The following is a 15,684-nucleotide window of genomic DNA, read 5'->3' on the forward strand; positions in this document are numbered from 1 at the left end:
TACATTATAAATGATTCACAATAGTTGATTACATCGCGAGGTATTTGACCTCTATATGATACATTTTACAAACATTGCATTCGTTTTTAAAAGACAAACTTTCTTTACAACGAAAATTGACGGTAAGCACACCATTTCATAATATATCCAACTATAATTGACTTAATAATAATCTTGATGAACTCAATGACTCGAATGCAACGTCTTTCAAAATATGCCATGAATGACTCCAAGTAATATCCTTAAAATGAGCTAATGCACAGCGGAAGATTTCTTTAATACCTGAGAATAAACATGCTTTAAAGTGTCAACCAAAAGGTTGGTGAGTTCATAGGTTTATCATAACAATCATTTCAATATATTAATAGACCACAAGATTTCCGTTTATAAATATATGTACACTCGCAAGTGTATAAAAGTATTCTATAAATTGTAGGCACCCGGTAACAAGCCTTAACGTTCATGTTTTACCCTCTGAAGTACACCAGATCAGGTGTGTTTAAAATAACCTCGAAGTACTAAAGCATCCCATAGTCAGGATGGGGTTTGTCAAGCCCAATAGATCTATCTTTAGGATTCGCGCCTACCGTACATAGACAAGTAGTTTAATGTTACCAAGCTAAGGGTATATTTCAGGTTTAAACCCACGTAGAATTAGTTTTAGTACTTGTGCCTATTTCGTAAAACATTTATAAAAACAGCGCATGTATTCTCAGTCCCAAAAATATATATAAAAGGGAGCAAATGAAACTCACTTTTGCCTTGAAGGTATTTAATTCGACTTGGTCTCCGATAGATATCACGAACCTAACCATATATATAATATATCAACATATTTTCTTTTTTAAGTAATCGTTACATATATATATATATATATATATATATATATATATATATATATACTATTAATACTTTTAATATTTTCTTAGTCCGTAGTTAGCAGTCCGATGTTAGTGGTCCACAATTAGTTGCTTAAATAAAATAAATAAAGACCCCATCGTATTCGTATTGATCAGAATTAATCTCGACCCATGGTACCATGTTGTCAAATGACGTGTTGCGTACATAAAGTACCGTGTTGTCAAATGACGTGTTGCGTACAATCATGAGGTCTTATGATTAATCTTCTTGTGTTGTTTACGGGTGGTCCTGAAATATATAAAATCAAATCATAAGTAATTATATATAAAATATCATATTAATTAGAAAAGATATGATTAATTTACTTTTTCTCCAAATATTTTCGTAGCTAAACTAGCTTCGGATACCCAATCTTGTTTTAGTCGTAGTTTCGTAATTACAACTCCGTTTTTGTTGGTTCAACTTGCCACTTCCTTGGATCGAGTCAAATTTTAAGAATATGAACTGAAAATACCTTAGTTTGTATTCGAAATCATAGGTTATAGGTCAAACTTTGGTGAAACTTATGAAAGTGATCATTTTCCATCATAAAAACAACATTTAATGATCATTTTTCTAAAAATACTTACACTTTGAGTTAAACCATGAAATTTTTATGTGTTAACATATTCATAAGAAATATCATTTTTCCAGAACATGAACTTCCAATTCAAAGTTCAAGATGGTTTTTAATTATCCAACCCAAAACAGCCCCCGGTTGCACTCCGACGACGTAGATTCAGTTTTTAAGATGTTCTTTGTAAAACCAAGTTATATCTTGTTAGGTTAGCATATCATTATGATATATTACAGGTCTTGAAGTGTTTTAAAAGTCAATTTAGAAGGATCTATTTAGTTTGCGAACAAGTTTGAAATCATTCAAACTATGTTCTTGTTGTTAAAATTTTATACCACAAAATAAGATAGCTATATGAATATGAATTGAATAAGATTATGAACAAGGTTACTACCTCAAGTTACTTGGACAAAGTTACTACAAAAGATAAGAAATAATCTTGGAATCAAAGAGTGGTGGAGTTAGATCAAAAGGTTGGAAGTAAACTTCTTCAAATGGGTGGTTATTTTGATATGTTCTTGAAAGAGTTTTCTTATGGTGTTTAAGGCTTGTAATTGAAGCTAAATGATGGGGAAAATGCTTGGAGATGATCAAGTATGAAGTTAGGAGTATTTTGAGAGAGAAATGAGGGTGTAGGTATGAGAAAATGGAGCGAAGAAATGGTGTTCATTTATAAAAACGTTTTTAGTTTATAAAGAAAGAAAAGGATTCCTAATTTTGTTTTCTTACTAATAATTCATACTACTTGAAAAATTCTAGTTACCTCATATCTAGGGCAGTAATAATGTTGATTAGGATGTTGATTTGATGTGTATATACCAATAGTAAATACATATAGAAGCTGGGTATGATACGGGTACATATACCCTAGATATACGTATAGAAATCTTGAGGAAACGGAACGAGAATTCAAATATAGCTATCTTTTGTGAATATACTTATATTGTTTTATGTATTTAAGTCCTTAAAAAGTGATTAAATACATTATATATACGATACATGTATAAGCATTATAGATTATAAGTATATATATCAAAGAATGTTACGTATAGTTATCGTTTTGAAAACTTAAGTTAGTAGTTTCAAAATATACTTATAACTCATTGTCATTAGTACACAATGAGATGTTAAACCATCCTTAGATCATGTTAAATATATATATATAAATACATATATATACACAAACGTATAATTATCGTATGTTATATAGTTCGTGATATCATCGGTCATATTGGACGGTCAAACGTTGTGTAAAACTCTTTTCAAAAACACAAGTCTCAATAATTTGGATTGCTTATCATGTTGGTATGGTTTAATTTATGTAAATATTAATCTCATAAGTATAATTTGGTCGGAAAATTCCGGATCATTACATATATTGTGGATGATTTGTGACTTCCACACCTTTTTATTATCATTGAAAGTTACATCCAAATTTTTGAATAAGAAATTTAATAATTTTTAATTAGTTATGTATATGTTGTATATTCCATATACAAAAGGGCATTATAATGAGTAACTTCCATTACTATTATGAATATACAGACAAATTTGATAATGTTAATCGTCATTATTAAAAAAGATAACTCTTACAATTTTATTACTATTTTATCATAGTTCATTGTTTGTTATATACAAAATCATAAAATGTGTTCTAAACATTTCTATTAAATACTACAAACAATAACACACTTTCTTCATGGTAAACTATAAATACTAAAGTTTAATGAGTGACAACTTTATTTTACATCAATTAAAAATCACATAAAATACAACTGAATTAATAAATAAATTATGTAAACTTGTGTAGTTCGCTAACAGAAACTTTAAAGAATTAATATCATTGAAAATTAGCACTATATTATACTTTACACATAGCGAACAACGTATATAGTAATAACAAAAAAAGGATTAAACATTGTAAATATGCATAGTTAAGAATACTATCAGTCTAACATCATATATATACCGTAAGATAGTTAGTAGAATAACAAAATAGATCTCAATAAAGGAATACATACATGAAATATAGTAATATCAAAAGCCATTGTATACTAATCAAAATCCTCTATTCATCTCGAAGAATGATTAAGAGCAAACTTCAATTATAAATACAAATATAGATTTAGATAATTGAGATCATGAAGTATGAAATAAATATAGAACAACCAAATATTACGTTACCAGGAGACATTGGTGCCTTGACCACACATAAAGAATCCACACAAAATTAAAATATGATGTTAGAAATGTGTTTAAAACATAATGAAAGGATATGAAACTCAGAATAACTCAAATACATCTTATTGTTGGTATGATCATAACATTGTGAAAAGATTAGTTGAGAAATAAGAAACTCGGTTCACTTAAAGAGTAAGTAAAATAAATTTGGAGATATATATATATATATATATATATATATATATATATATATATATATATATATATATATATATATATTGAGATGTTTTATGTAAATAACTTACAATATAGAAATGTAAAGGGATACAAATTAATATCATGACTTTTAAGTTAGATCATTCATTGGATGCAAATGAAAGGATTTTGTTGGAGTTATAAAACTAATAATTTTTATATTCATTACATATTGTTAGATACATTTAAATAATAAACAATTCATATATTATTATACTTATCGTCTTTCATTTGCTTGCATATAATACGTATAATTAATAATTTTCAAAGATTTATAACAATAAGCCATAATAAATGGTATAAATGAACGTTTTTACCATAATAAATGATATAGGTAATTATACTGAGTTTTTATCCTTTTTACTATTATAATAAATATCGTGGGTGAATTTTATTGAGTTAACCCTATTTATTACAGCATACTTAGTTTTATAGGACTCAATTGTTATATATTATATAAGTATAGATTGTAATTTAAAACAAAACGTAATTAATTACAGCGTGGCGTGTCCATATATAAAGAAGTAGTTAACTCTTTTGGATGCCTTTCGCTGTACTTTTTTCTTCTTCTTGTTGTTGTGCAGGTAACCAAATCTTCCCTCACACACAATTTAATCATTTAAATATATACTTGCTGTTTGAAATTAATTTATTTCTATCCTCTGATTGTTGCGTTAATCGATTGTAGATTGATTGCTTTTTCCCCAATTTTGCATTTTTACTTGCAACTTCTATGCAAAATTGCTACTGTATATGATTCCGGTACTGTTGATGATTACAAATTAAGGTTTAATGTGTGTAAATTTTATAAATAAACTTGAGTTTCATCATGATATTGGTCAATTGAATTGTAATTTAGGTGTTTTATGATCTAGGGTTTTGATCTGTGTATGTGACTAGAAATTGATGTATCGTTAGGATAGGGCTGGCTTTATGTTTTATTTGTTTAGTAGTAATAATTCTTCTATTTTTATAATTTTATTATTTGGTATTATTTCTGGTGTTACTCATATTAATTTTAATTATTATTATTATTACCTTGATGGAATATCAAGATGATAACGGTCAAATTTGGATATTAAAATCTGAATATTTAGGGTTTATTCTTGAATGTTTAATCGTGATTTTTGTGTTCCTTTTTTGTAGTTTGTTATTATTGTTATGTTAATGTTAATATGTTAATATGTTAATTTTTTTTACTAAATTTAGAGATCCTTAACATGTATGGTGTGATTACCTCTCTTATAAAGTTTCTTCTATTGGTCAATTTACTTAATACCTTAGATCTTAGCTGTTTATGAGCTTTTTTGATTGCTATATAGTGATGCATCTACTCTTATTTCATTCAGAGCGCTTATCTGGGGTGTAAAAACTTATGGCAAGAAATGGGGTTAGGGTTAAAGGACGTAGAAGAAGGGTTAACCCAAGAGACGAGGACTCGGAAGAGTCTGATGAGGAATATAAGGTGACTGAAGATGAAGAATGTGATGAGTCAGATGAGTCTTTTTCTTATGACAGTGATGAATCAGAAGCTGAGTTTGCTGTGTCACGTAAAGTTTCTAAATCAAGAAACACGCGGAGGAGTTCTTCTGGTAGGAAGAGAAATGAGATGATTAAGTCTCGTAAAAAGAGAAGGATTATTTATAAAGAAGATGATGTTGAGGAGGAGGAAGAAGAGGTTGATGATGAAGATTTTATGTCTTTTGGTAGGAAAACTAACCAGATTAAGAAGCCTGCAGAAAAGAAGAGGGATTCGTATACAGAAAAAGATGATATCTATAATGGTAGCGGTAACGATAATGAAAATAATGTTGATGATGATGGTGGTGATTATGATGATGGTGATTATGATGATGATGAGGATGGTGATGATGATGATGACTATGCAAAAGTTGCGCCTGCGGGTAGAAATAAAAACTCTAGTAATAATCGTAAGGAAAATAAGAGAGTTGTGAATACAGAAGATGATGATGAAGAGGATGACGATGATGATGCCGAAATTATGCCTCGTAGAAAGAGAAACATTAGAAATTATCCCAAGGAAAAAAAGAGGGTTGTATATACAGAAGATGATGATGATGATGAGGATGATGACGGTGATGAGGAATTTATGTATTCTGGTATGAAGGTAAACGAGAAAAAGAATCTTCGGAAGAAAAGGAAGGTTTCGTACACTGAAGATGATGAAGATGATCTGGAGTTACTGTCTACAAGTAAGAAGGATAACCAGATAAAGGAGGAGCCTATAACAAAGACCGATGTTTCGTATACAGATGGCATCCAAGAAGATGAAGATGAAAAAGATGCAGAGTTTATGATAAGTGAGAGTGAATTTCTTGCTGATGAAGATGATTCTGAGTTTATGTCTACAAGTGAGAACAGAAACCACATTGAGGAGCCTCAAGAAAACATGACGGTTTCATACGAAGAAGACGATAAGGAAGAGGAGGAAGATGAAAAAGATGCTGAATTTAAGCTAAGTGAGAGTGATTTTAATGACGATGATGAAGATGACGAAGATGAAACTTTCAAGATGAAGAAAAGCGAGAAGATAAGTCGGCCTCGACCACAGAAGAAGACTGTTCGGGTATGCGGAGGACGAAAGAACAAATCTTTAAAGAGAAAAAGGTCGAGTCATTCAAAACAAAGAAACCGTAAACTTGGTCAAAAGTTAGACAAAAACCAGACTGAAAATCGAAACAAGAAGACATCTAAGAAGCGTAAGCAGAGTGTAATGGGAGACTCAGATTCAGATTTTGTCAATTCACCATCATTTGATCACGAGTTCACTATCTCAGAAGAAGAACGAGAACAAATGAGAGAAGCGAGTGTATACTGTGCAAATTTAAGAGCTAAATTGAGAAGCTCTTCAAACGGAAATCAAGAACAACAGCCAGAAGCATATGAAGAACGAAAATATCCAATACGAAAAGGTAAAGAAAAGGTAGAAGTTGGAAAACAAGTTTGTGGAATTTGTTTATCAGAAGAAGCAAAAAGAACTGTGAGAGGGGTGCTAAATTGTTGCCAGCACTATTTTTGTTTCTCTTGTATCATGGAATGGTCAAAGGTTGAATCCCGTTGCCCTTTATGCAAGCAACGTTTTACAACCATAACTAAATCCGCAAAATCAGATACCGGGTTTGATTTGAGGACCATTGTTATACCTGTTCCCGAATGTGATCAGGTTTGTAGTCCAAATTATATCTAACTTGCATCCTAAAAATCACACAATTTCACTTATACTTATGATGAACATTTTTGCACCGTTGGTCCCTCGCTTATACATTAATTTGAATGCCGCGTCCCTGTCATTATTTTTAGCTCCGGTGATCCCTTAATTATACAAATGTTGCCTTTGTAGTCCCTCTGTCTATTTTTTATCAAAAAAATTCGTTAAGTGTCATCACGTGATATCGTTTAAGATGAGGTAAACGTTATTAAACGACATCACGTGTTAATCACGTGATGGAACTTAACGGAAATTTTTAACGAAAAATAGACGGAGGGACTACCAAGGCAACATTTGTAAAATCAAGGGATCACCGGAGCTAAAAAATAATAATAGGGACGTAACATGCAGATTGATGTATAAATGAGGGACCACCGGCGAAAAAATTTCTACTTATAACTAATACATGTTCTTTTTGTAGGTTTATCAACCTTCTGAGGAAGAACTGAGGGGTTATCTTGACCCATATGAAAGTGTGATGTGTACTGAATGCCACAATGGTGGTGATGATGCATTGATGCTATTATGTGACATATGCGATTCGCCAGCTCATACTTTTTGTGTTGGTCTTGGACACGAGGTGCCTGAAGGAAATTGGTATTGTGAGGGATGTAGACCTAGTGTATTTGGAACCCTAAATTCACAATGCCCGACACCCACATCAGCAGATCGAAGATCATCTTCAACTGCGGGAGGTTTTGATCTTAATGAGTTGTATGTACCAGAAACACCATTATCACAACAATCTAATGGTGTTCCTGAACCTATTCCTGGATTTAATGCAACTTCAGCAACTTCAGCAACTACGTTAAGAGAGAGACGAAGAACACATCGCCAAATACATAACCGCTTTTTGAATAGTAACAGAATGAGTGATCTAGGTACTAGATCTAACGGAAGGTTCGGTTCTTCAGGAATTAGATTATTTGGGTCTCAACTTGATCGAACTAGGGGTTCAACTCCTCAAAATGATCATGTTATGCCTTCAATGCATGGTACTAGTAATAGCTTCTATCCAAGAGCAGATCAATTTGGTGTGCCATTTCAAGATGAATATAGCGGTTCGAGCATGGGTTTTGAATCAAGGTTGGGATTTGGACAGCTTCACCCGTGCTCCAACAGATCAAGCATCGGGTCTGACCCATGCCCGTCTCCATATGCTTGCAGAGAGGTCAGTCACTCAAATTTGGGTCACCCATTGTCAATTTTATCAAGAAACTAAAATACTTTAGTTTTGATTTGTGTAATTTTTTGTTAAGCTTGTATATGCATACTATGTGATGAGAATGAAAACTGTGGTTTGCAGGGTATAGGACCCTCACGAACAGCACGAGGCGGTCTTCATGCACCATAATAAACTGCAGGCGGCTGATACAGTCACGGTGGTGGCCACCGTACTGTTGAATTAATTTAAGTCATTCATGAATGCCATTATATCTCTAATTGGTTAGGGTTTAGTATTTTGATTCGGTTTACCCACCCCCGAAAACCATTCTTCTGTTTATGATTTTTGCACTCAGTTACACAGGTCAACCATTTTTATGATTTTGATAAGTATGTCATATTGTCATGCATGAAAATTATACTTTGTACTGGATTTGATTGATATCTCAAGAAGAAGTTTTTTGCTCTTTTGGCTAAATAGTTTTTTATTTGTAACTTTTCTTTTTGGTGCTATTACATGAGTAGTTGAAACAAATAATGACAAATTTATAGATAGATGGTTGGTTGGAGGTGAGTAGTGAATGTGACAATGATTCTTGAGTTTGTGCTCATATTTGAATTTCTGCCTGCTGTATTGTGCTGTCATGTTTGTACTGTACAAGTACTTGATGCAAGTATGGTAGATATATCAAATTGAGCGGTGAAATATCAGTTATTTTTTCACGAGTCTTGTACTGAAATTCCATTGACTTAGTAGTTCCAAGTGAATTTGAAATTGTCAATTTATATATTTAAATAATATATATATTATTACAATACCTGTAATATAATTATTAAACTTAAATTATAAACTATAATAATTCCCATGAGAAAAGATGGGATATGATTGGTTAGATTGGCCGGTATGTATTGTTCACAATTTCTTTTTATATACTCCAACCCTAATATCTCAAAGTAGCCGACGCACCATTTTCTTTATTCTTCTCCGGTCTTCGGCAGGGCCGGATCTAGGGTAGAGCGACCGGTGCGACGGCACTGGGCATCAGCCGTTAGGGGGCATCAATCGCTCAAAATATGATGTTATTAAATCGAGTTTTAAACAATTCACTACGTACAACAGAATAAAGTTATATAACCCAGATCCGTATATAATTGTAGTTATAATGGGTGAAATTGGTATGAAAAAAGAGTTTAGAAGTTTTCTCCATTAATGGAGGAAATTGAGTTTTGGATACTCATGAAAAAAAAAAAGAAGACAAGAGGTGGAGATGGTCGGATGATGTCTGTTGACTTTTGGAATCACCTCTCTTTTCTTGTTTTTGAAATTAGTCCTTCAATTTCTTTCATTACACACTTTTAACCCCTCCTTTAATTTATTTACTTTTTGATTAGGTTGATTTATAGTATATTTTTCGCAAAAAGTTGACTAAAAATAATGATATCAGTTTTAAAAATATGCTCTTTTATCCGGTTAGAAAATCAGACTAGAATGTTAGAAATTTGCCTTATCTTTGAACATGATATGGATATGGATATGTATATTTATTGAATTGTATATATAAATATATAAATATATAAATAAATAAATATAAAATATAATTGTAAACTAAAAACATATAATGCATCCGAACTTTGACGTTTATAGTCTTATTTATTTCAATATAATACAGTCGTTTACTTCAACTATGTTACATGTATAATTATTTATATACCATGATCTATATAATTTTCTTAGAAATTCACGCTAATATGATAATTTTATGACTTAACTATAACCGATGTTTAGTTGATGTTTAGTTCAAGCGTGAAATTTGCTCAAAGTCCAACTAAAATTAAAATTTCGTGGGGCATTTTTTAAGTCATTCGCACAGGGCATCATATTTCTCGGGACCGGCCCTGGTCTTCGGCCTAGGCCGGTGGTCCGAGAAAACCTCATCTTCTCTTTTTATAATTTATACTAGATTTTTAGCCCCCAAGATAAATCAATTAAAAGATTATTTGTGATAAATCGCATTCATTGTCTCATTAAATTCGTTCAATGGTCGACAAAAATAGTTAAACAATTAGTTACAATTTATTTTAAAATAATAATGTTATTTAAGTTAAAATACAAATGTAAACAAACTGAATAAGTAGCAAAATAGACACTAAAGATTTGTTTCATTGAGTACTAATAAAACTTAATGTTCTACATGGATTATTCGGTTAACACGATAGTTGTTTCGAGACTTAACTTTTAAATTAAACTGGCGTCATGAATTATTCGATCATCTCAACATTAGATGTTGTCCCATCATAAATATTAATTAATTTCGATCATCCACCAACAAAGAAAATCAAACAAAAAAAGTATTGTAATTGATATACCTACTTAAAACCTTAAAACCTTGAGTGTACGTAAACAATACACAATAGAGACACAAGAGAGTGTGTTATTGATGGATCAATTGAAACGATGACTTCATCATGTTACTGCTTCATCTTCATATTGTTAATAATGATAATAACAATAATAATAATGGTACTCCGTAATAATAATAATAATAATAATAATAATAATAATAATAATAATAATAATAATAATAATAATAATAATAATAATAATAATAATAATAATAATAATAATAATAATAATAATAAATCATCTATACACACGTATCAATATTAATTAATATTATACGTTAAGTATATATTTACATTATATTTATATTATATTATATGTTATATATTTAATACTTTATATATATATATATATATATATATATATATATATATATATATATATATATATATATATATATATATATATATATATATATATATATATATATATATATATATATATATATATAACAAATATAATATGTGAAGTCAGTCGTACATTACATTTACTAACGACACGAATTTCATTTAATTAGAAACAATTAAATCAACGATTGTCACGTATAAGGTAATTTATTTTTAAAAATTAATTAATGTAAATATATCTAATACCTTTCAAATATAAGTAATTAATAAATAATAATGTAAATATATTTAAAACCTTTCAAATATAAGTAATTAAAATTTATTTTTCTAATAAATTGACACGTCATCAATTTTTAAAATAGAGGCTAATTAAAGCTGTCACGTAGGATGTTTAAAACATTGTTTTTATATAATGTATAGATATAAATAATCCTCTCAAAAACTTTATTTTCTTTCATTTTGTTTTATCGAGTTTCTTTTTAGATCGTAGTTTTTAGTAGTCTTTTTTGGTAGTTTAAGGTCATTGAAAGTGATGATTTTGAGTGGTTGTTCAGGTCGAGGCGTGCTAAGATTGTTAGGTGGTTTTCAGGTGATGATATTCAGGTAGTCCTTATCAAATTTTATGTGATTTCGGTGGTTTCGAGTATTATTGGGTGGTTTTCGGGGTTGTTTCGACTGATTTTGACTGGTTTTGGGTGTTTTTGAGTGATTTCGGGTGGTTTTCAGGGTCCTTTCGAGTTGTTTCGAGTGATTTCGAATGTTTTCGGGTGTTTTCTAGTGATTTCGGGTTGTTTCAGGTTGTATTCTTGTTGTAACCGTGCCATTAACTGTCTACAAGCGCCTTCGAATTGACTCACCTCGTGCTCCTGTTTGCCAATCTACTATTTATGTTGAACTCGGGGGGTTTAAATCAGTATTAAACTAATATTGGCTTTGTAGCACCTAGGGGCTAGGTTTTCTTCCACTTCTTTGACTGTATCTAGCTCTTTGTCATTGGTTTTAGATCTTATATAATATAGTTATTTTTACTTTAAAAACATGTTATCTTGGTTGTTGAGTGTTATTTAAGGTATGTGCTTTTGCTATACAAAATAAAATGAACGCGGATGATTTTGGGTGGTTTTCAATGGTGGTTTTGAGTGGTTTCAATGGTGATTTTGATTAATAGTTCGGGTAGTTCGAGTAGCAGTTTTCGGTGCTTTCAACTTGTTATGTAGGTGGTGGACACTGGCCGACCTTATCGATATTTTTTGTAGTGACCCGAACTTTTCCATATTTATATATATATAATGAAATTGATATTTATATGATTAAGTGTTTTCAACATGTTAAGCGATCAAACTTGTTAAGACTTGATTAATTGAAATAGGTTTCATATAGACATTTGACCACCCAAGTTGACCAGCGATTCACGAACGTTAAAACTTGTAAAAACTATATGATGACATATATATGGATATATATATATATAGTTAACATGATAGTATGATAGGTAAGTATCTCACTAGGTATATTAACAATGAGTGATATACATAAAAATGAGTTTATTGAATTAAGAAACTCGAAACGATATATATAACGATTACCGTTATAACAACGTCTTACTAATTACATATGAATCATATTAGGATATTGTTACACTATGATAAACATGATAAATGATAAGTAAATATATCATTAAGTGTATTAACAATGAACTACATATGTAAAAACAAGACTACTAACTTAAGGATTTCGAAACGAGACATATATGTAACGATTATCGTTGTAACGACATTTAAATGTATATATATCATATTAAGATATATTAATACATCATGATATCATGATAATGTAATAATTTAATATCTCATTAGATATAATAAACAATGGGTTAACAATATTTAACAAGATCGTTAACTTAAAGGTTTCAAAACAACACTTACATGTAACGACTAACGATGACTTAACGACTCAGTTAAAATGTATATACATGTAGTGTTTTAATATGTATTCATACACTTTTGAAAAACTTCAAGACACTTATCAAAGTACTTCTACTTAACAAAAATGCTTACAATTACATCCTCATTCATTTTCATCAACATTTCTACTCGTATGCACCCGTATTCGTACTCGTACAATACCTAGCTTCTAAATGCATTTACTATTGGTATATACACTCCAATGATCAGCTCTTAGCAGCCCATGTAAGTCACCTAACCATGTGGGAACCATCATTTAACATCTAGCATGAAATATCTCACAAGATTACAAACTAATGGAGCCTATATGGAGACTCTAATATCACGTCCACCATCACTCATCACAAACACATTTTAATTCCAATTTTTATGCATCAAACTACTCTCTCTCAAGTTCTCTCTTGGTGTTCTAAGTGTTCTTCATCATCTTCATCAAAATCTAGCTCAATCTAGTTCATAAATCCATACATAAACCAAGTTATAAAACAACTACTCAAGAACATACCAACAACACTTCCAAGTTTGCTAGCTTACTTCCAATCTTGCAAATCCACTTTGAGTGATCATCCAACCTCAAGAAATCTTTCTTATTTACAGTAAGATATCTTTCTAATACAAGGTAATACTCATATTCAAACTTTAATTCAATTTCTATAACTATAACAATCTTATTTCGAGTGAAAATCTTACTTGAACTTGTTTTCGTGTCATGATTCTACTTCAAGAACTTTCAAGCCATCCAAGGATCCTTTGAAGCTAGATATATTTTTCCCATTTCCAGTAGGTTTATCCACAAAACCTGAGGTAGTAATGATGTTCATAACATCATTCAATTCATATATATATAACTACCTTATTCGAAGGTTTAAACTTGTAATCACTAGAACATAGTTTAGTTAATTCTAAACTTGTTCGCAAACAAAACTTAATCCTTCTAACTTGACTTTTAAAATCAAGTAAAAAAATGTTCTATATCTATATGATATGCTAACTTAATGATTTAAAACCTGAAAACACGAAAAATACCGTAAAACCGGATATACGCCGTCGTAGTAACACCGCGGGCTGTTTTGGGTTAGTTAATTAAAAACTATGATAAACTTTGATTTAAAAGCTATTCTTCTGGGAAAATGATTTTTCTTATGAACATGAAACTATATCCAAAAATCATGGTTAAACTCAAAGTGGAAGTATGTTTTCCAAAATGGTCATCTAGACGTCGTTCTTTCGACTGAAATGACTACCTTTACAAAAACGACTTGTAACTTGTATTTCTAACTATAAACTTATACTTTTTATGTTTAGATTCATAAACTTAAGTTCAATATGAAACCATAGCAACTTGAATCACTCAAAACGGATTTAAAACGAAGAAGTTATGGGTAAAAGAAGATTGGAAAATTTTGCTTGTTGTAGCTACGTGAAAATTGGTAGCAGATCTATATTAATCATATCCTAGCTAACTCATATTGTATTATACATGTATTCTAATATATTTATGTAATCTTGGGATACCATAGACACGTATGTAAATGTTTTGACATATCATATCGACCCATCTATATATATTATTTGGAACAACCATAGACACTCTATATGCAGTAATGTTTGAGTTAGCTATACATGGTTGAGGTTGATTCCAAAAATATATATACTTTGAGTTGTGATCTAGCCTGAGACGTGTATACACTGGGTCGTGGGTTGATTCAAGATATATATATCGATTTATTTCTGTATATCTAACTGTGAACAACTAGTTGTAGGTTACTAACGAGGACAGCTGACTTAATAAACTTAAAACATTAAAACGTATTAAAAATGTTGTAAATATATTTTGAACATACTTTGATATATATGTACATATTTGTTATAGGTTCGTGAATTGACTAGTGGCCAAGTCTTACTTCCCGACGAAGTAAAAATCTGTGAAAGTGAGTTATAGTCCCACTTTTAAAATCTAATATTTTTGGGATGAGAATACATGCAGTTTTATAAATATTTTACAAAATAGACACAAGTACGTGAAACTACATTTTATGGTTGAATGATCGAAATCGAATATGCACCTTTTAGCTTGGTAGCCTAAGAATTAGGGAACTGGCCCCTAATTGACGCGAATCCTAAAGGTAGATCTACGGGAACTAACAACTCCCATTCTGGAATTTGGAATGCTTTAGTACTTCGAGTTTATCATGTCCGATGGGTGTCCCAGAATGATGGGGATATTCTATATGCATCTTGCTAATGTCGGTTACCAGGTGTTCACCATATAAATGATTTTTATACAGATTGTATATTATTGAAAGATGAAATCTTGTAGTCTATTATTATTACGATTTGATATATATAGGTTAAACCTATAACTCACCAACATTTTTATTGACGTTTAAAGCATGTTTATTTTCAGGTGATTATTAAGAGCTTTCGCTGTTGCATGCTAAAATATGGACAAGATTTGGTGTCAACATGTTTGTTTAATATTGTTTAAAACTGTATTCGAGATTTACTTTGTTGTAACATATTAATATTGTAAACCAATATGTATTGGTAGTGTGTAAGTGTGATATTTTTAGATTATCATTTCTAGATAATCTAGGTGGTATCCTTTTAACCTTGTTGATAAAATAAAGGTTATAGTTTGTTTTAAAAACATCTCATATAGAGGT

The 15,684-nt window shown here is 30.5% G+C and overlaps 2 protein-coding genes across 2 annotated transcripts; both read left to right on the forward strand.

The window, feature by feature from the left end:
* Window positions 1–4,444: 4,444 nt before the first annotated feature.
* LOC139853547 (uncharacterized) lies at window positions 4,445–7,988 on the forward strand. Its single transcript, XM_071842935.1, has 4 exons — window positions 4,445–4,497; window positions 5,263–7,097; window positions 7,564–7,932; window positions 7,968–7,988. Exons 2-4 carry the CDS (start codon window positions 5,289–5,291, stop codon window positions 7,986–7,988), a joined length of 2,199 nt encoding a protein of 732 aa, XP_071699036.1. The 5' UTR covers window positions 4,445–4,497; window positions 5,263–5,288.
* On the forward strand, window positions 7,941–8,823 carry LOC139851782 (uncharacterized). The gene is made up of 2 exons (XM_071840948.1): window positions 7,941–8,313; window positions 8,449–8,823. The coding sequence occupies exons 1-2, from the start codon at window positions 8,011–8,013 to the stop codon at window positions 8,494–8,496; spliced, it is 351 nt and encodes a 116-aa protein (XP_071697049.1). The 5' UTR covers window positions 7,941–8,010; the 3' UTR covers window positions 8,497–8,823.
* The last annotated feature ends 6,861 nt before the right edge of the window (window positions 8,824–15,684 follow it).

This window comes from Rutidosis leptorrhynchoides, chromosome 6 (assembly GCF_046630445.1).
Source record: "Rutidosis leptorrhynchoides isolate AG116_Rl617_1_P2 chromosome 6, CSIRO_AGI_Rlap_v1, whole genome shotgun sequence".
NCBI classification, from domain to species: Eukaryota; Viridiplantae; Streptophyta; class Magnoliopsida; order Asterales; family Asteraceae; genus Rutidosis; species Rutidosis leptorrhynchoides.

Coding starts and splice junctions, on each gene's coding strand:
- LOC139851782 (XM_071840948.1), top strand. CDS start 8,011: ATGAGTGATCTAGGTACTAGATCTAACGGAAGGTTCGGTTCTTCAGGA. Junction 8,314..8,448: donor CTCCATATGCTTGCAGAGAG/GTCAGTCACTCA, acceptor TGTGGTTTGCAG/GGTATAGGACCCTCACGAAC.
- LOC139853547 (XM_071842935.1), top strand. CDS start 5,289: ATGGCAAGAAATGGGGTTAGGGTTAAAGGACGTAGAAGAAGGGTTAAC. Junction 7,098..7,563: donor CTGTTCCCGAATGTGATCAG/GTTTGTAGTCCA, acceptor TTCTTTTTGTAG/GTTTATCAACCTTCTGAGGA. Junction 7,933..7,967: donor CTGGATTTAATGCAACTTCA/GCAACTTCAGCA, acceptor AGAGAGACGAAG/AACACATCGCCAAATACATA.